The 21022-nt window shown below is 39.7% G+C and overlaps 1 protein-coding gene across 3 annotated transcripts in view; it reads right to left on the bottom strand.

The window, feature by feature from the left end:
- Positions 1–21022, bottom strand: part of elmo1 (engulfment and cell motility 1 (ced-12 homolog, C. elegans)) — a 108839-nt gene that overhangs the window by 26424 nt on the left and 61393 nt on the right. For all 3 annotated transcript variants that reach the window (XM_044335454.1, XM_044335456.1, XM_044335455.1), the window contains 2 exons: positions 19507–19615; positions 2861–2997 (listed from right to left, as the gene is read on the bottom strand). In XM_044335454.1, the coding sequence (XP_044191389.1) occupies positions 2861–2997; positions 19507–19615 (246 nt within the window). The remainder of the gene's footprint in view (positions 1–2860; positions 2998–19506; positions 19616–21022) is intronic.

Below are 21022 nucleotides of genomic sequence, written 5' to 3'. Positions count from 1 at the left end.
ATTTATCTTTTATTCTCTATCTTAAAGAGTTCCTTCCTTTCCAATTCCTATCCCTTAGAGACACAGTAACATACAAATACATCAGTTTCATCCCTTGTTAAAATAATTTTTCAGTGTTTCTATAACCAAATCTCTCTCTTTTCTCAACTCATCTTGAACTTGGAGTTGTCGACATATATTTATTCAAACAAATGTGATTTAGGGCGACTAGCTAACTCCACCTGATATATAAAACAGCTCTTGACTGTTAGCTTGTGGGTCATAAAGGCTTCCAGCGCAACATTACAGGTCATGCTCTTCTGGAAATGTAAGCTATTTATTACCCACTTTTGGGTGATCCAATAAAATCTGAAGAATTTAATCAAATCCCTCTCATATTTAAAATCCACCCACATATTCAGTTTCACTCATATGTACGTACTTTCACTGAGCTTTCCCAATGTGCATTTTTGTACCATCTTCTCTATCATCTAGATATTTGTTTTTGTTTTTAAAAAATATTCTGTGAATGAATGCTGCAGTTTCAGATCAACAACTCAGTTTGTTGCTGACAGAATTGGGTAGAAAATGACAACTTTCAGATTTCATCAGAGGGGCAGATGTCTCGAGAGTGTTTCAAAGTTCATAGCGGATACAAACTGAGACTCAGCGTTCGTGGTTGAAAGCACAGAGCTCCACACGCACCATTTAGCTGATAGGAAGCCCTTGAGACCAAACAGTCTTACTATCGACAAGCTGCTGCTGAATTTCAAACTCCCATGGCACCCCGTGATGAAAGATGAGGTCGGGGAGGGAAGAGGGAGAGAGAAGGGAAGCATCATCTATCCCAACTCAATCGAAAGTGACTCTCGCCTTCAAGGAAGGGGCGTGAAGGATGGGACTGGATAATAGGATCGCTTGCTACGAGAGGTGTGTGTGTGTGTGTGTGTGCGTTGAATTCTCCCCGTAGTAAAACTAAAAGTAGAGCTGAACATGTAAAAGTCATTCCAAGCCAAGCCTAGTGTGATTATCACTAAATAACACAAGGTTTCAGTTCATTATTACAACATTTCGATTAGCACAGAAACTCTCCAGGGACACACTAAAAATTTCCTTTTTCCCCCATTTCTGATTTCATAAAACCAAAAATACAGTCATGCTCAGAAGTTATTCCACTACCACAGGTGTTTTAGTGAGTGGCAAATGTAAAAACACAGGCGGTGGTGAGGACTTCAACAGACAACAACAGACTGTAGGTGAATTTAACATTTATTCAACAACTGCTACAGAGGATGACTAGATTTTCCTGTTTTTCATCTTTGCTGCAGTGTTACGAAAAAACAGCAGTATATATTTCATAACATTTCCTCTGTGTGTGAAACTTGAGAGCCAGAGAACACCAACTTGTGTTTGTAATGACAGTCAGACTATGAAAATCATACTGCTGTCTTCCATCATTCAACTGACGATGATGCAACTCCAGCGTCATTTAATTTATGCACGTCAAACAGAACTCCGTACAAAAACAAAAATAACATGCGAAAACTTCACAAAAATGTTACCTGGGGAAACTGGATGCTGAATTAGAAACTGTCACCTTCATGCAGCACAATATATGTACATATATGGACAAGAGGGAATACTGGTGGAGCAAAAGTCAAGGTGAGCTTTGGCTATCTCATATGTGAGGCACCATTTCAATGCTGATCAAAGCCAGACAACTCGACCACGACAAATCACTGTGTAAGCAGTGGCTGGGAAACAGGGTGGCTTGTAGCGTGTTGGATGCCACGAGATAATCATAATTTGTTTGACAAATCAGGGAAAAGGCACACAGCATCTGTTGACTGCTACAACTGATGCCCAATTGAATACACAACATACAATATTTGTCATAAACACCTCATTACTATCAGAGTCTGGCAGCGCTAACGCACACATTTACTGAGTGAGCCGACTCAACATTAGCCAGCTTACAGGAAGTTTTTCATCTTCATCCAGACCCCAATGAGCACCAAATGAAGATGTAGAGCCTAATCAGTGGCTCAGCCATTGGAGGCAGTTAATGCTTCATGTCAGAGGAAAAAAAAACAATGCAGGGAAAATTCTGAGTGTAAAAAGCCCCCCGAGATGTGTATGCTGTTCCCTCTCTCAATCTACGCTCTTAAAAAGGAAATGCCTAAAACATACTAATATGTGCACACAGGAGAAAAAAACATTTCCATGTCTATGCACCTTAATCAGGCTTGATATTTGCATGTGAATCTTGGCAATGTCATCATAAAAGCTAACAGAGATTAGTTATTATTAAGATGTAATTATCACAGCTGTAGTTGTAGAGTGAGGTATGTGTCTGTGCCACTTCCTGCTAGTGTCCCTACAGAAATACAACTGTGATAAATCCACAAAATTCAGCTTAAAATAGCAAATATTACATTGTTCTCAGTGTTGTCTATTATGTTATTTGAAATCAAATATGAACATAGTTGGGTTTTTTTTTAACTGAAGATGTTTCATTCTGCATCGTGAAAGAGATTTACGGTGTGAAATCATACCATGTCTCATCTTTCTGTGTTTTATACTGTTTTGTAAACTGGGACTTTCAAAAAGCTACTGCCAATTTCAAATTTGGAAACCTTATTCCTGGAGTCATCTCACCAATGTCCACAATTTATTGTAGTCCATCAACACCACTCTCGAAAATCCAGCAATTTATTACGTACACTGGCATAAAGTGGACTTACATTTGCTGCTTTTCCAGTGTGAATGCACCACATACTCAAAACCCAGTTACAATTACTATGTAGCATGCAATTGGGACATAGTGATGCTATTTATTAATTTCAGCCATCCACTCTGTCAAAAAACACACGTTACATACCTTATTGAAGTCTTCACTTGTGGCTCTCATCTCCTTCCAGGTCTTGTTGAGCAGCTGGATGCAGATGCAGAAGAACTCCTCAAAGGAGCGATCGTGGGTGAAGAACATGGGGTGGAAGTCGTGACAGTTTTCACTGGCTGTGGACACAAGAGAGACAGACTGTCATTACAGCAGCACTTTAAATGAAAGCTGCTACCCGTTAATGAAGCCTGTTAGTGAGTGACAGCAATCCATTTTATGGTGGCACATAAACGCACAAATCACTTTGTATTTTATGGATACAAAAAAGTAGTCACAATTTATAACTGGTGCAAAAAGGTAACTGTGGACTAAGAACAGATTCTTAAGACAGACACACACCAATGTGATGGACAAAAGCTGTTTCTATCAATCTAATGACAAAGAACTCAACACATGCATCAGTGGATCATCTGGTCATTATCTGGATTTCATGTCTGTATGTATTTATAATTACAGGATGTTACCATTGCAGATCCTTAATCAGAACTTAATCTTACTCCAGAGCTTGATCCTCACACCTATTCACTGCATGTGTACACATACAAAAACTGATAACAGAACAGCCAGTCAGCCAGCAAAGGTCCATTTACTTTTTCCTTTCCTCCTCCGTCCCATATGGTGGCCTTCAATTTTTAAAATATGTAATTGGGCCTGAAGGAATGTGGCCCCTAGCCTAGACCTGAACACCTGACTAATGCACAATGACAGGAACAGGCACGGCTACTGCAAGTAAACATTACTTAGCTAGAAAATGTTACAGATAAAATCATCAAATAACTGGTGCTGAAAGGTTCTGTATTATATTTGAAGTGGCAAATGTGTTTGATGATCACACATGATCATTCTCTTCAGCTCAAAAAAAAAAAAATCAGGCCTGTGCATGCTAAAGATCCAAATTCACAATACCTCCTTACCCAGAAGATAAAGAGTAATATGAAATATGACAGACTATTCATGAGAGATAATTTAACTGGACTGGGAGGGATTCTCTGATCCTGCATCACAGACATGGCTGGAAGTTGATGTGTTTATGGGTTATTTCATTAAAACTACCACTGAGAATGAGATACAGCACCCCAATGAAGCAAGACTATGTGTTATTGAAAATTTAGCTCCCCATCAACTTCAAACACAAAATACTCCTTGGAGACAAATTGTGACCAGCAAGCACTGTTACAACTGGATTAAGTTGAGATTTTTCATTTTACAAAGCCAGAGGTGGTTTATTTTCTTTATTAGTGGTGTAGTGAAGCGTTTCTATCAACACTATTTGTGTGCAAGTGTGTTTGAAATACAAATGAGAGGAAAGAGGGAAAAGCCAGAGCTCTTGAGTGCCCAAACCGCATTAACCAAGAGGTACAATAACAAGGCTTGACATTCATTTGAACTAAATTCGTCTCCCACTCGTCTTGCTGAGATGAGTGGCGGCCTTGAGCCAAAGGTTGGTTCATTTAAAGAGTTTCAGAGCAGAGCAGCGGGGACACTGGCCCACCACGAGCAGCCATGAAATTGGATGGAAGGGGTCAGGCGGCAATTGAAACTTCACAGTATAATGAGTGATGCCCGCAGGCCATGGGCACACTGACCTAAGCCTTGATTTGGAGCGATGGATGGGAGATTAAGGAAGGGCAAGTAGAGGGATCCAGAGGGGATATGCGACCGGTGCTGGTAGTCAATCAGGAAACTAATGGAGGTGAGCCAAAACAGATGCTGACTGGCTACTTATGCCATGGACACACTTCCATGACTTTCAAAGTCGTGAGATCGCTATACTGTTCACACTACACAACTTTCTGTCTTGTAATCAGGAGTCTTGAAGTCGTCGTGGTTTGCACACTACATGACTGATTGGCAACAGGGGGTCACATATTACAAGATCTTTCACCAGAGTGAATCCCTGGTCTCCAAGCTGTGTTTTGTCACAAAAACACACGAAGAAGTGTGCTGAGTTGCAGTGAAAAACAAGGAAGAAAACACCGGCAGCAAGGATTGTCTGTGCTGTAGAGATAGTTGGAAGTAAATAAACTAAATTTTTGCAATGGAAACATAGGTAGCAGATTCTGACAGAAACTATTATTGTGCCCCTCCATACATGACTTTGACACCAATAAACAGTACATTACCCTCAGGGACACAAAGAAAAAACTCAGGGATGAAAAAGACAGGAAGGGTGAAGTAAATAAAAATCCTTCCTTGAAATACCTGTTTTTGGCCGACTGGAGTGTTAAAGTTTAGAGTGACCTCTGAGCTAAATCAGTTGTTTATTGATAGGACCAACAGAGCCCTGAGGTAGCAAGGTTAGGGGGAATTACATGTCAAGGCTTATTTGGGAGATACGGACAGTGAGCAGTCTCATGTGGCTCTGCGGAAATTTCTCCATCCTGAGGTTTTGCAAAGCATGCTGAGTCGCAAACAGTTTTATTACCTCTCGCAGGGCTCAGCAGGACCTGAAGCTGCATGCACGGCAGGAGTGTGTTGATGCTCAAAATAGTTCGCAAACAGTGTTCTGCATTGTAATAGTCTTATTGCAAACTAGAATGGTTACAGCGCGTGGATCACTGAATATTTCATCAAACAAATAAAATTCACCCACGCTGAGGAAATAATTTAAGAGGAGGGAAATCTGGATGCAGCTGCTCTGACTTCAGAGATGAAGAAAACAGTATGGAGCATGAAACTTACAGTAAAAAATCTAAAATCTAAATATAGTCTTGAACATAACATGTAGTCTGTATTAGCACATTGTTTTCTGTTGTTTTGACTGTACTGCAGCTTACTGGATTTCAAATGAAAGAATGGCTGAGGTTAAAGTGTTGATTTTTATCTGTTTCAGGGTGTTCATATCCATATTTGGTGAAGTTACAGCGCAGGACTCTTGGGAGTTGTGTATAAAAAGGGCCACAATTTCTACATGGTTCATTGGATGTGGATGTAAACACCCTCAAGTTGTAGCTAAAAGTCAGCACCTGAACCTCATAACTACTGTTCCATTCAAATTCAATGCACTGGGATACAGAGACAAAATAATGCAATCCTACTACTACCAGACAGCACAATATTTCATTGAGCCTTTATGAATTACAAACTGTGTGAATATACAGTTCTGTCCAATGAGGAATCCAAATAGACCATTTTTGTGCCTCCTTTTCCAGAATAGCAGCTGCTTTCCAGCAAGCTGAAATGTCATGACTGAATCATTCTCACCACTGCACAAGTGCACTTAAAATTTTCTGCCTGAACGGAGATGGCACTGTGTGAGTGCAAAGTCATGTTACTGTGATTAGGTAACTATTGCTCTAATCTTTACTGGACTTAAATCATCCTTTAAAAAAAAATACCAAAGCTATGCTTCAGCATTATTCTGACTGTCACTGAAGCTACATTAATGAAATACATACACTATACATAAAATACTGTCCCGGCTGAACGTGGCTACCGTTACCAGCCACAGGGAACCATCAGAAAACTTCTTTCAGCACCACAATCTGTAATTATGGTCTTCATATGAAGGACAGAGGACAAGTACAACTACTTTGTAAAAATGTCTTATTATAAGGAGACAAAGGGTTGAGACTGAGCAATGACACCATGAGCTATATACATCTAATTAGAAATACTGAACCTACTGTAAATCACTATCTACTCTCTCTTTACTGTCTGCAATCTATTTTCTATGTGAAAATGAATGGATATAGAAGACTACATCATGCTCTGACAAACAGCTAAGAAACCTGAGGCTAAGCACTTCTGAACACTGAACTGTGCTCTTAATTGGTTGAAACGACTTATGTAAAACCTCTCTTCCTTCCTTTCGCTGATAAACAGCCCTCTCTCCCACGGGCAGGCTTACATGGTCGGGAGATGGGGTGGACGACTGGACACATCAAGTGCCTGAGGAGTCTGACACTCTCTGATGGATGAGTCACACAAGCCAGACACACACACATACACATACATGCACAAAATGAGATCTGCTTGTTGCGAGATGACAACGAAACAGCCGGGTAGATATGAACTCTCTCTCAATTTAAATTACAATTTATGACTCTTTTTGACAAAGCATATGGGTCCCCAGCAGACAAATTAGATGGATGGAAAATGGGCTGTAATGAGTTTTCTTTGTCCTATATGTCCATCTGCACAGCCAGATGTTCGGTGCCTGTTCCACCCATAAAGTAGGTAACAGGACACTGTGATGACCAGTTTAGGTTATGCTGGACCATATGCCCACATGGATCAACAGATGTAGTCGGACTTCTAAAGTGAAAGTACAACACTTTATGACAAAATGCCACTAGAAAATATGAGTAGATTTTGTGGTGCAACAGTTGTTTATTTTTTGCTCTTTTACTCAGAGAGAATACAAATCCTGCTACACAACTGCACCCCTGTCCATGGCAAGGACACTTCGGCAGGGTCAATACCTCCTGCAGGGCCTTGTGCTGTAATTTAACAGTGGCTGTGTCCAAAATCACTTTCTATTTAATATGTAAAGCGCTATATTTTACTCTCCGCCATTTTATTGAGTGTCCAAATGTGCGTGAATGTATCCACTATGTAGTTCCTTCAAAAATTCCACAAAGGAACAAAAGAAAAAGTAGTGTCCATGGCATGTGCACTACTTTCAGTGTCAGTGATGACACAAAAACTACGATGATTAGTAAGTGTCCCAAATCCCCAAAATTTGCAGCTAATTTGGAGCGAATCATTGTATGTATTATAGAGAGACTAGTAAATGAGTGAATGTAGGACTAATGATTATTTTCATTGTCTGTTTAAAGGAAAATTCTGGTTTTATCTCATATTTGTGGAAATTCTGACTAAGGGTCATGCTAACTTAGCACTTGTCACTTCTGTTGTAGAATTTGGAAAACATGAAGATCTGGCAAAACCATGTATATCAGGCAGCGCACGTCTCCTAAAGCTTTCCAAATAAATTTAAATATTACCTATATCACTCATTAAAACACTTCTCTGAGTCCTAACAATAGTAAAGAGTATTAGCCGTTGTAGCTAACTCTATAGGGATCTAACATCCCATCTAATGAAATTAGCTACATTTTTCCTTTTATCAGTTTTTTTTTTTTGGGATTAATTTTTCATCTTTAAAATGTTGTAATATTGTGAAAAATAAAGATCACAAATTCCCAAATTACAAAGCCACATCATCAAATTGGTTGTTTTATCCGACCAACAGTCCAAAACCAAAAGATATCAAACATGTAAAGAGAAAGCCACAAATCCTCACACAACACCAGTGAATGTTTGGTATTTTTGCTTTAAAGATGACCTAAATAGCAATTAAAATTACTGTTAATTTGCGCGACTAATCAGTCAACTAATCAAGTCGGTACTAGACCCCACTCACATGGCTATCTCCTGGCAGGGTTCTTGGGACCAGAGTGTCCAGAATTAATGTTATTAGGTCAAGGATCAAGAAAACTGTTCAAAGCAAATTAACTTACAATAACAACTTTCAATTTAGCTAAGTCAAATATAAATGCACAGAAATGGAAACGTTTGCAGAACTAGAATCTCTTGAACCATAGACTGTATAAAAATATTTTTATATTTTTTAAATATTTTTTTATGTCCACACAACAGACAACAATGACGTTCCACAACATCACACGACACCATCATGGAAGCATGACTGCTCAGAAGTTGCAGAGAGTTCTCCTCTCCTCTCATTTTCTCTCCGTCCATCCATCTCCTGGGATGTGTGTGGTTGGGCTGAGATCGAGGGTCACTGTCATCACCCTGAAGTGAATGTGTGACTGTCTTTGTGTATGTGTGTATGTGAATGGAAGCGTGACAGAGTGTGGGACAGCTGTCGCCCATCATGTTCTTATCGGTGTCCGTTCAACGTGAGGGCACTGAGGGCTCTGTGACGTCAACTAAGAGCTAATTTCTCAACTGGCCACCACACAGATGAGTCCTGGAGAAGAGTGAGGTGACTAAGCATGTGTGCTAAAAGTGTGTGTGTTCGCAGCTGTGTGTGTGTGTGTGTGTGTGTGAGAGAATTCGAAGGAGAAACGTGTGGGCTGAATGCCACCCTGACATCTGTCAAGGTCCAGTGTGTATTTGTTTGTGTGTATTTGTGTCCGTGTGTGTGCGCAAAGTAAGCGAAACAACCCTCAGAGTCACCTTGCAGCTATGCCACATGATGAATACACAGTGAAAAGTGCCATCCTCACTCTAATTACAATACCAGCATGCCCTGATGTCCAACTGTGACAAGGGGTGTGTGTGTGTGTGTGCGCGTGTGTGTGTGTGTCCAGTGAGCAGCGTCAGCACCATCTTTCCGGTCCAGTCACTGTTTGTGTGTGTGTGTGTGTGTGTGTGTGTGTGCAGGATGCAAAGGCAGCAGGTATAGAGAGATGCAAACCGCGGCTGTGTGGATGACTTAGCAGGCTGACTGTGTAGCTCTCTTGCTACAGGAAACAACACCACAGCATCATGTACAGGCACCTGAAATCAATATTAGACTTATTCCAGGTTACAATAAGCTTGTAGTTATGTAATTTATCATTTATCTATTTACCACCATTTTCATTGACATGGTTGTTCGAATTGGAAAAAGTAATCATATGGATCCTTTTCATCTCGGATATTTTGAAAGTTTATGCGTTCAAATTGGGTTCTAACTGCAAGATTACATACACTCTGATTGGGGACAGGCTATGTGATGTCCTTGGACTCAGAAAGACTTTTTTCATGCACAATTTTTACAAAAGAACTGGCTGTAAAACAAAAGCCACAAGAGGTGTATTATGAAATCATTTTTATGCCATTCAGGTGTATAGGGAGTCAGCTGGGGGAAAAGCTCTAATGTACATGTGTTATGGGCTCAAAAATACAGATTCCTGAGTAACTTTTACAGCATGTGCTTCCGGTTCAGATCAGATAGATGTTCAGTTGGCCAAACAGCTATAAAACTGGCAGTGCAGGAATCACTGCTATAATTACTACTTAAATTCAGCAGGGAAATTATCTTATAAGCTAATTAAGAACTAGCTAGCCGTGTAAACTAGATTATACTGGGCAAAGTTTGTTACTTTAAAATGTAATGTGTCCAGATTTTGGAAATCTATTTGTTTTTTGTGTGTTTTTCATCAAGCAATCAGTGAAACGATCAGTTTTATAATGTTTGGGACACACCAGCAGGGCAGCAGAGCTGTACTTGCTCTCCCAGTTTGAGTTTCCCTTCCACAAATCTCATGATCATTGAATAAGGATGCCAGAAGAATGAGGTCACTAGTTCAAGTCTCTGCTTTGGAATGCATGATAAAAAAATAGGCACAACAAAAAGAGCGTACAAAATTATCTGTCTACAGTACTGAATTGTTTTTTAATATATTTTTTGAGTTTGCAAACACCAAGTATTTCATTTCAAGGAGGGAAAGAAGCACAGAAACAACCTCAGTTAGATAAGAATGAAAACAGGGAAAAGTCAAAGCCTTACTTCCACTGTGGTTTCTAATTACATAACTAAACCATTTTAGCATGCAGAGTCCCCAACAATGGTTGAGACGCATTAGACGACAGACGACAGAGAGCGAGGGATAGCAGAGCGGCAGATGGAGAGAAGGAAAACGAGACTGAGGAGGGAATGTAGCGAATCCATCAGCGTTCTCGACTGACACGCACGTATTCCAACAAATATAGCATCTGCTTTCATAGAGACCTCATATTTTCTCAAATACAATAAGGCTTGTGCATCCAGCTGAAATGTTTCTATTACATCTGTGCTGCGCCAGGTTGCATTTATTAAAAATACTAAAACACAACTCATGTCTTTCATATCTTAATACATACAGATTTGACTGCTATAATAATGCACCTCAGGCCAGATACTTCTGAAGAAAAATCTCATATCTGACGGTGTAACTCATGCTAACAAACACACACACACCACCTGTCTGAGTTTTCCCAAGTGGAGAAACAGAATTGTTTAATTATACCAAACAACACACGGTTATTACATTCACATATGTGCACACACACACAGACACAAACAGCATGTACATGTACATTTAACGTAGGAATATACTCTAGCTCGTCCACTTTGGAAACAAGAAAAAGTATTGCTAAACTCTGCATTGGCAGAGCTTATTGACGCTTCAAGGACTTTTCTTCACCTCTGATGAGTCAAAGCTCGATTTTCCTGAATAGTTCAAATCAATCTCTGACATAGCCTCTCGTGAATCTGTGTTTGAATTTCTATTCTTGGAATTTCTTGGTCTCATTCTGTAATTTCTGTAAAGAAAGAAATGTAATATGAAATAAATATTCCATCTATTTTTAATGTGAATTTACTGTATGTTGCCCCACTTTTGTCTTTCTACATAGTATCTTATTTGTAATTTGTTTATTTTGATTGGTTTATACATTATTTTTATTAGCTCTAGTACCCAGGTTTGTTCTGTTCTGTATCTGTTGTTTTTTGTTGCATTATAGTCTTTATATGTCAGAAACGTTCATTTAAAATTGAATTAAATAATAATTTTACTTTTTCCTATTCTGAGATCTCAGTTTCTTTGGCAAGTACTTTAATCAACTACACTGTTTATCTGTGTGTGTGTGTGTGTGTGTGTGTGTGTGTGTGTGTGTGTGTGTGAGGTTGAGCTGAACCGAACCTCACTGCATTTGTTTTGTTTGATTTCACCCTTGACAAACTCTGCTAGTAAGAGGCCTTTCAGGAAAACAGTTTCAGTTTTTTGAGAGCATGGTGTATAGTTCCTAAAAAAAGAAAAAAAAAAAAGAAAAAAGTGAAACAAATAAATAAAAAGAAAGTTTGAGGGCATGAGTTATGGTGACAGGCTGGTGAAAGACTGATGCTAAATTACATCCATGGAGCTACAAGTACGAAAACATGCAAGTAAAATGAGACCTGCAGCCCTGTCATAAGGTGGGTTGTGTTTCATCCACCGCACCACTTCAGTCCGCCAAGGGTTGCTGAGAGCTGACGAGGGACGGGAGCGTCTGAAAAAAGCTCCACGGATGATCAAAACTTGAGATTCTCAAGTACCCGTCTGTCAAGTTTGTTGTTATTTGTGCACTACTCCAATTTAAAAACCTTTCGCTGGTGTATGCCTGAGGCTACGAAGTGGAAAACCCTGAAGAACGCGCCCCTCTGAAAACACAAGGCTGCAACTGACAACTGTGTGAAGTGGTTGCTGCCAAACAGATCCTCGTGCCACGACTTGAGGGATACTTGGAATTCTACGCTTGGCCTTTTGTCTACTCGCCATCATCCACTTCGCTCGTGATTCATGGAAGAGACTTATGGGAGGGATTAGCGGCTAAATCCTTAAGACTTAACAAGTCATTTCAAATGGGATCAGTTTCTAAGCTAATGTTCAGGTAACAATAATGTTAGCATACTAATGTTTGATCTCGGACATTAATTCTCATTCCACTGCAGTACTTCAGTAATGGAAGCAATGGCTTAGAGAAAATGATAAATGAGACAGAATACAAACATATCATGCACAACAATATTCATGCAACATAATTCAGCATGCCTGACCTCCATGTTTCATAACGCAATTTGACAACTACTAGTAATTTAAAAACAAATATGGAAAATTACCTTGAGATTTATTAAGCAACCTCTTTGAAAGTCCCATTCTTGCTCATATTTCGCCCTTATGCAACTGCTAATATATCATATTAATTACTGGGTAACGTAATGACTTGTCAGCATGTGAGGAAAAATGTCTCTCAGTGGGTCAGAAATGTAATTAATCCTGTTAAAGTGATACACTCAGAATCTATTGAGTTACACTAAAGCCCTGTAGGCTTCAGAGGTGGATGCAAAGTGTTTAGGTTTTATTCAGAACCACAGATGCATGTGCTTGAATTCAAGTTGGTTTCAAGTCTTCAAGGCAACTCAAATTGTCCAGAGAAATTTCTCAACCCACTTCTGCAGCATAATCTACCTCATAAGAGTGTTACACATAGTCATATTTTAACCAAAGTTAAGCTAAATTCACTGTTTCTGATTCTCAGTCCTCATGTAACCTGTGTGCTAATATATGACATTCATGGGAGATGTAGTTGTAGTACAAAAAAAATAATTAAAACTTAGAATAATGAGGAATGATGACAATTAATTACTCGTAACAGTAGTAGAAACCATGTTCCATATAACATGGACAAGAGCCTCTGGGTAAAAAAACCTTCCAGATAGTGCAATGTCAAATTAATTTATGTTTTTTTTCCTCCATTTCCATAGATAGAAAAAATTTAGCTCATCTTTAGTTATTACAGTCCGAGAATCTGAAATATTACATGTGTTACTACACTGTAAAACAGTGGGTCAGTTCAAACACCACTACATTTCAACCTCACACTGTGGCATTTCACAGGGGTTATAATGTGTGTGTGTGTTTGTGTGTGTTGCTGTTGTTTTTATCGGAGCACAGCGGGCAACTCAGGAATGTCATTACAGTGGGAGTTAATGAGTGTTTGGATGTCTCTTACTCACCTGCTGGGTTTGAATATACTGTATACACACATAGTGTACTGAAGCCACTCAGGTGCACACATGCGCGCACACACACACACACACACACACACACACAACTTTTCAACTAACTATACCCATACTACCAATAACAGAAGGTGCAATGGCCATACCCTTGCATTAAAAAACAAGACGGACAAGTGCTTCTGACTTGGCATGAGGATTATCTGTGGAAATTGGTGTTTCAGTGACTGCTCAGACAGTGCGGCACAAAACTGCAAGATTAAAGTTTGCCAAAGAACATGAAAAGAATATTTCTATTCCTGGAATACTGGCGGAACATTCAGATGAAACCAAAATGGACCTGGCCAGGACTACCACAGTGACTGCATAGTGTCGACCATGAAACATGGAGGTGGGAGTGGGCTGATATGGGGCTGCATGAGTGTAAAAGGTGTAGGGGAGATGACATTTATAGATGGCACTATGAATGCAAGTTTGTATACCCAAATACTGGATGAAAAGATGACTCCTAGTCTCAAGATGGTTGGCAGGAGAGGAATTTTCCAACATGGCAATGATCCCAAACACACTGCAACAATCAACAGAGTTTTTAAAGAAGTAAAAAGTGAAAACTATGACCTTGCCAAGTACGTCCCTGACTTGAATCCAATAGAAAACCTTAAGAGTATTTTAAAGACGAATGTAGAGCAACAAACCCCCTCCAGCAAAGAGCAGCTGAAAAGAATTATCTGTGAGGAAAGACAGAACATCTCTCCACAGATTTGGGCAAGACTAGTATCATCCATGCCCAGGAGGATCAAATCTGTTATCAAAATTAAAGGCGGGTATACACAATATTACAAAATAAAATAACGGAGTCTCACTAATGAATGCTGTGCTTACTTTTGTTTCAGTTCGCTCTTAAATATGGACCTTTCATTATAGTTTAATTAGTGAACTCAGTTTTGTTAAACACTGTATTTGTGAGCTGTTTGTAAACGAAGGGGCTTGAGACTGACAGCCACACATAGGGTAGTTGGAAAGTACTGATGTAAGGACCAACGCATTTTTGGTTTTGGTCTTTGCATGAGATTTGTTGACAATAAGGAATATATGGAACAATGGAAGCCTTATTTTAGCTAACACAATTGTGTCTCAGCCTATGCCTATAATATTCAGATGCAACACACATAACTAAGCCATTACAAAGGAAGATGTACACCATAATGCTGTCCTTGAGGAGAGATAACATAGAGATATAAAAAAATATCAATAAATACACCCAAATAGAAAATCAATACAAATATTCCACATGAATTGTGATGTTGTACAATGCTCATGAGCTACCATGTACAATGGAGCTGTCCATGGTGCTGAACATGGCCCTTTGTTCTGACGTTGGCTGTTGAAAGTCACAGTTATAAATATTAGGACATCATGTGACTATCAGTGTGGAGCCTGCCCAGACCAGCCTGTGCATGTGTGTGTGTGTGTGTGTGTGTGTAAATGCATGTGTCTGGTCCCCTTTTTTGAGTTTGAGTGCATCCATGCCCAGACCTGCCATGGCTCGCCACCCAGCTCTCCATCTCAGCAATGAGACGCCACACCGTGAATCACCAAGCAGGGCCATTACTCACCGTGCCCGGCCCTTACTAAATAACTTCATAAATATTCCATGGGCCGGCTTAAACAGCAGAGTCGAAAAAGTCATGGCTTGGCGCCTCACAGACGCAGATTCCATTAAGCCCTGTGTTCCAGCAGGAACATGGTGGGACAATTAATCTTTTAGGATCTGAAGCAGGGCAACAACAAATATGAGAATGAAAAAGAGAGAGAGGGTATGAGTTAATGGAAGAAGGTGATAGAGAGAGAGAGTGGGGGTGGGTTGGGGGGAGAGGGGAGGGGGTGGTGGGGAGGGGTTGAAAGACAGGACCAGAGTGACACCTGGATAGGGTTATGAATTATGTAGAGTCTAGCAGCACTTACGACCGATTCAACCAACAAGCTCCCTTTTCTCCTTTCTCCAGACCAAATCTGCATAGAAATATCTCAACAACCCAAGGGGAAGAATGTCTTTAAATGAGAGAGTTAAAATGGAATTGAAGAAACTGTATTCCACACTTGGAAGGCCTAAAAGAGGATTGGGGTTTCTGCTAGCTTGTGTATTGGTGTCATTTTCATCAAATTCATGGGATGGAAAGAGAGAGACACAGCATGAACGCATGGGAAAGGATTACAAGTCTAAGAGGGACAGATGTTCTTTAGACCCATAGAGAGGAAAGAGAGAGAGCGAGAGCCTGATAGAAAGAATGAAGAGTGAGAAAAGTGAGAAAAAACAAGCTAGAAAGAGAGTTTGAAGAGGCGAGTGGGGAAGAAAAGCAACTTCAACAGCACCCCCGGAAAATCCAGAATCCCTCAGTGTTTCATCCTCATGAGAAAACAAGAAGCGTCTGGCCCCCGCCAGAGCCACACTGGCATTTCACACAGACACAGAGAGCAAATGAGCCATTAAGACGTCACTGCTGTCCCCATTAATCCACTGTCTCTTTCTTCAGCCTTTATCCACAAAGGGATGTGGAGCAGAAAGGGGAAAATTTTAAAAAGCTGAAATTAAGTCTTTTTCTTTCTGCACCGGGGGTTTGGACTGTTTTTATAGAAATGGTTTTTGAAAGACAACCATGACTTTTTAATGCAGAATTACAGAGCGCTTCTGTTCTGGTTTGCTTTAATGAGGTTTTGGATGTCCACCAGCAGCTTTGCATTACGTATTACATAAATCATTTCGAGGGTACTGCTACCTCAATGGAAATATCAGCTTGTAGTTGCACGCTTTGCATCACCTGCAGTACTGAGGCTTATTTTCAATGATGGATAAACAAAGAGAGTCTACAGCCATGTTAGAGGCCCTTTGAGGCTGCACTTGAGCTAAATGCTAACATTGGCATGCTAATGTGCTCACAATGACAATGCTGATGTTAAGCAGGTGTAATGTTTACAATGTTCACCATCTCAGTTTAGTGTGTTAGCATGCAGCTAACATTTGCTAATTATCACTTAACACAAAGTACAGCTAATGGGAATGTCATTGGTTTTGCAGGTATTTGCAGGTATATCTGTACATTTCATGGCAATCCATCCAAACTTTCACCAAAGTCATTAGAGTACATTGATTGGGAACCATGACTGTCTGTTGAAATTTTGTGCCTGTCTATCTTAAGAAATGTCACAGGATAAGTGAAAACATCAACTTGCTGGTGGTGGATGAAAAGTCAGGGAATCACCAAATTCATTTAATATCATCCTCCAAAACTAACCAGCTTACAATGTCATTATCGTACTTCAAGTTATTGGAGAAATACTGTGCCACACATTCTAATATTACTACACACCATCAAAACTGATAAAACATTACAGAGATACAGACATACCCTCCAACATCCTGATTAGTGTCAGGTATTTCATTGTTTCTCTGTCAAAAGGTCAACCAGATGACAGTCAGTGCAGAGCTGAGACTAATTTCTCTTTTCACTTCCCTCTGGGAAAATGCAAACTCACGCCCCTACATCACACACACACACACTTACACGATCTTTCTAATGACCAGTCGTTACTCACAAAGCATCCGCAACACCTGCCTGGCCCAATATACATTCATCCTGTTCATACATTCATTAGTGAGAGTTAATATATGCAGGGCTAATGGAGTGTGTATGAAAATGCACTTGGCTCTGTACAAGAGAAGATGCAGTACAGTTGATGACTAGTCTGGTACACAGTGGCTTCCTCCCATAAGGATAAGACACATATAATGCACTGTGAGTCTGTGCAAATATTTACTGGAGTGGTGACAAAGATGGATGGGAACATGAGGATTTGGGACGCAGTAAATATAAATATATCAAAATGTTGTCTTTCCTCTCCTGTCCCCAGTGATTTCCTGCAAGTGATTTGTTTTATTGTATTCCCTTTGCATGTATATATTTTTAACTGTGTGACCACAGATGACCTACTTGCTTATATGGGACTTTGTCACGTCTTAACCAGGTGTCCATACTATTGGCAGCACTTAGCAGACAGATATGTCCTTCTCTGCAGGTTATGGGTTCACCTTACCAATTCTTATTTGTCCCCATATTTTACACACATAACCACACTATATAACATCATAAATATTAATGGAAGGTTCAGTCTCTCAGACTAACAGCCTTTGTAAAGAGGACATTATACAGCCACTGGGAATAGAAAGGCCCAGAACTATGAGTCAAGGTCACTGCTATGATTCAACTTCAGCATTCAGTCCTGCGGGTAAATTTCAGTCTCATAACATAACCGTAATTTAATAATAATAATGATAATAATAATAGAAAACACTATTTGCTATTGGAAAAATGCTTAGAAAATGTTAAGTTTATCATGAAAACCAATATGTTGAGGCAAAATCTGTAGGTCTGGTTGCATATTCTGTTATTGTAATTATATGAAATCTCGCACTAGCCCCAGATCTATTTATTTGAACAAGCAAGTCGCTCAAAAATAACGTCTTATTCATAATTATAGCCTGGCATTCATCCTAGAGATTTAGCTCTATTGCATAAGACTTCAACTACATGCTTAGAAAAGCCTTAGAGATAAAGATGTTGTCTTTTCCCTATCTGGGACGAGTCTGGTTGCTTAATCTGTATTGTGACATGATTGAGGTCAAAGCTATATTTCTAAGAGAGACTAAAGCAAATTCAGTCCACTAAGAGAGAAGGTCAAAAGGGCATGTGCAGTGGAGCACATTCAGATAAAAATTAATGAGACAAGCTGAATAAAAATAGAGCCCAGCGACACATGGCACAGAAAATATATCATGGGCGCAAGTACACGCACACACAAATACAAAAAATTAGGGAGAAAGAGCAACCAGGTCAATGAAAAAAAAAAAAAAAAAATCAAACTAGAGGTTGAGTGTATGTATGTCCATGTGTGTAAGGTAGTTGAGATCATTCCAGCCAAAGAGCACGGCACGCTGTCTCTGCACACCAGTTCACACATCACACAGCACCACAGAGTCAAAACTACGCAGCTGGAGACACGACCGCTGCTGCCACCCTGTCCCCTCACCAGGACCAAAACCCTCCACTCACCCACCCCCTCTCTCCAGGTGAAGGCTGTTGTCGGTTAGTACATTTGTGTAATAAAGTAGTGTTGACGGCATTTTCCCAGTCACAATAAATATCTAAATCCATTTGCCTTTGCAGACTGTGTACTCAGAATTTGATGAGGACAGGGAGGAAGGTGGAGACATTTTGCATTAGAGCAGAGTCTGGCAGAGATAAGAGCATATTAAAAAAAAAAGGGGCCGGGAAAATTACAATATGCTTAGAAATGTTAAAAAATTATTGCTGTATCACCTTATTTTGTACTGAAACCTAGCCTGGCACTTTTATCAATAACATTAAGGACAGATGAGATATTTGGATGAAATTCAACTGAGCATTTTTATAGGCAGAGATATAGAAGTGGACACTATTTTTTCCACCAAATAAACTCTAATATCCTTGCTGTAATTTGCAGACAAGAGTAAAGTCTAAATCCTCTGTGAAAAAGAAAAAAAAAACACATGAGAGGATGAAAAGGGCACATCAGTTTAAAACTGAGCTAAGAATGCCGTCTCCCTCCCTACAGAGAGCAGCGGGGGTCAGTCTGGAACAGAACAGAGACCAACTCGCCCATTTAAACAAGTTAAACAAATGAAAAGGGCACATCAATTTGGAACGGACGTGGGCACAGCATCTCTTTCTCTGCGCAGTGTGCCTCCCAGAGGCGGTATATTAGACTGAAAGGGTCTCAATGGGGGCAAGGTGCATCACTAAATAATGAACTCCCGGCAGCACAATTACTGAGGATAATGGTTGCTTTCATCTTAACAGGGAGGGAATGTGTGTGCTTGTGAGTATGAGTGTCTGGATGTTTGTATTTTTGTGCACATAAATATGTGTATTTCTTTGGGTAAAGTACTCCCTGAGCTGTTTTTTCTACTGTCTATACTCTCATTCTGAAGATAATGTGAGCAAAAGAAAAGAAATGAGATTAAGAAGAACTACTATCTACAGCGTGCTGGTTGTGGAAGGTGTGTGAGTGTGTTCGGTTGCTGATGCAGACTTACGAAGCTCGCCCACTTTCAGAATCTCACAGAGCATCTTGGTCAGCTCGATACTGCTGCGGCCAAACGGACACTCGTGCTTGTCCTCTCGACTGCTGTTCTCCAGAACGATCTAGAAACAGACAATCAAATGAGCCAGACAAATAACATCAGGACCGTATCTCCTCAGTGCTAAAAATGGTCAAATATTTAAGCAAAATTTTACCCTCTGAATACAATAACAGATGTACCCATAAATAATGGAGGTACCAATTTCTAGCTGCCTAAAATGCTGATCAATCCTGTAAATTTGAGGATATTTTGCCTATTCATAGGAGATGCTCCTGCAACATGATCATCAAAATTTGCTGTAATTATTTCTGGGATTTGGGGATTCTAAAAAGAAGCATGCATTCCTGGATCCAAATGCAGATTAAAGCTGCTATGTGTAGAATATTCATATGATTACTGCATCGTGTGTTGTTCATCCCATTTATTCTCACTGTGACCGGGCTGAATCTGTGGGGGAAGGGGTAGTGGAGGCCATTATGGTCTGCCGCAATATCTTTTTTTGAAAAAGTCAGAAATTCTCAGATCCTCCACGTACCGGGTTTAAAAACATCTTATCATTTTATATTACATAAACAGATTTAAAAAAGAGGATTATGCAGCCTTGCCAGAAGTTTACATTCCCTGAGTGCTTTTGGTTGTTTACTGTATAAAATATATTTGTATTACATTCTAATGACACACTGACAAGTCATACTGAAGATCATTTTCTCATAAATTGCTGTTATGGTTCAAACTGTTGGTCATTATTCGACCTTATCCGACCCTCTAAACTACCTGCCTGGAAGTCGAAAAGCATAAATGAATTCTCAACAGCTAAAAATTCACTGTAATTATGTGGATGGTGGCAGCGCGCCATGAATGAGGCCATCAAGGTCCCAATCATTTTAACAGGTGACAGTTTAATTTGGGAAATTGGAGGCTGTTTGCTCCTTCTTGTCGACTGATAAGGGCTGAGTCGGCATTACTAACGGCATCTTTTTTAACTTTCATTTCTAGAGACTATGAGTGTTACACATTAACATAAAGACAGAACACACACACACACATAGACTTGCAGGTGTGGTGATTAAACTGCTGTATGTGTACATACAAAATGTGAAATTACCACACAGTGCTGGACAGCTGCCATAAAATGATTTAAAAAAACCTGATTTATTAAATGGAAACTCGAACAAGCAAACGCACTAATCACAAAAGTCAGTGAAATTCTTCTCGTTCCAGACAATCACTACACTAACTGTATCAGTGATATTAATCTATTCATCAGGATTATCAAATCATATTATCTTGTGTAAAAATGTAAAAGGAATCATTTGTATTGTCTGGGCTGAGCAAATTTATGAAATGCAGTTTTCGTTGAGAGATTATTTGGAAAGGAGCCAGAATCTACAAACAAGCGAATGAGCTGGAGGGAAGGAGAAACTTAACAACACCATAGATAACACTGGGCACTGTGTGTTTGTGTGTA

Source organism: Thunnus albacares, chromosome 19, assembly GCF_914725855.1.
Source record: "Thunnus albacares chromosome 19, fThuAlb1.1, whole genome shotgun sequence".
Classification (NCBI taxonomy): domain Eukaryota; kingdom Metazoa; phylum Chordata; class Actinopteri; order Scombriformes; family Scombridae; genus Thunnus; species Thunnus albacares.
The sequence above is the reverse complement of the archived record's forward strand: the minus strand, read 5'-3'. Positions and strand labels throughout refer to the sequence as shown.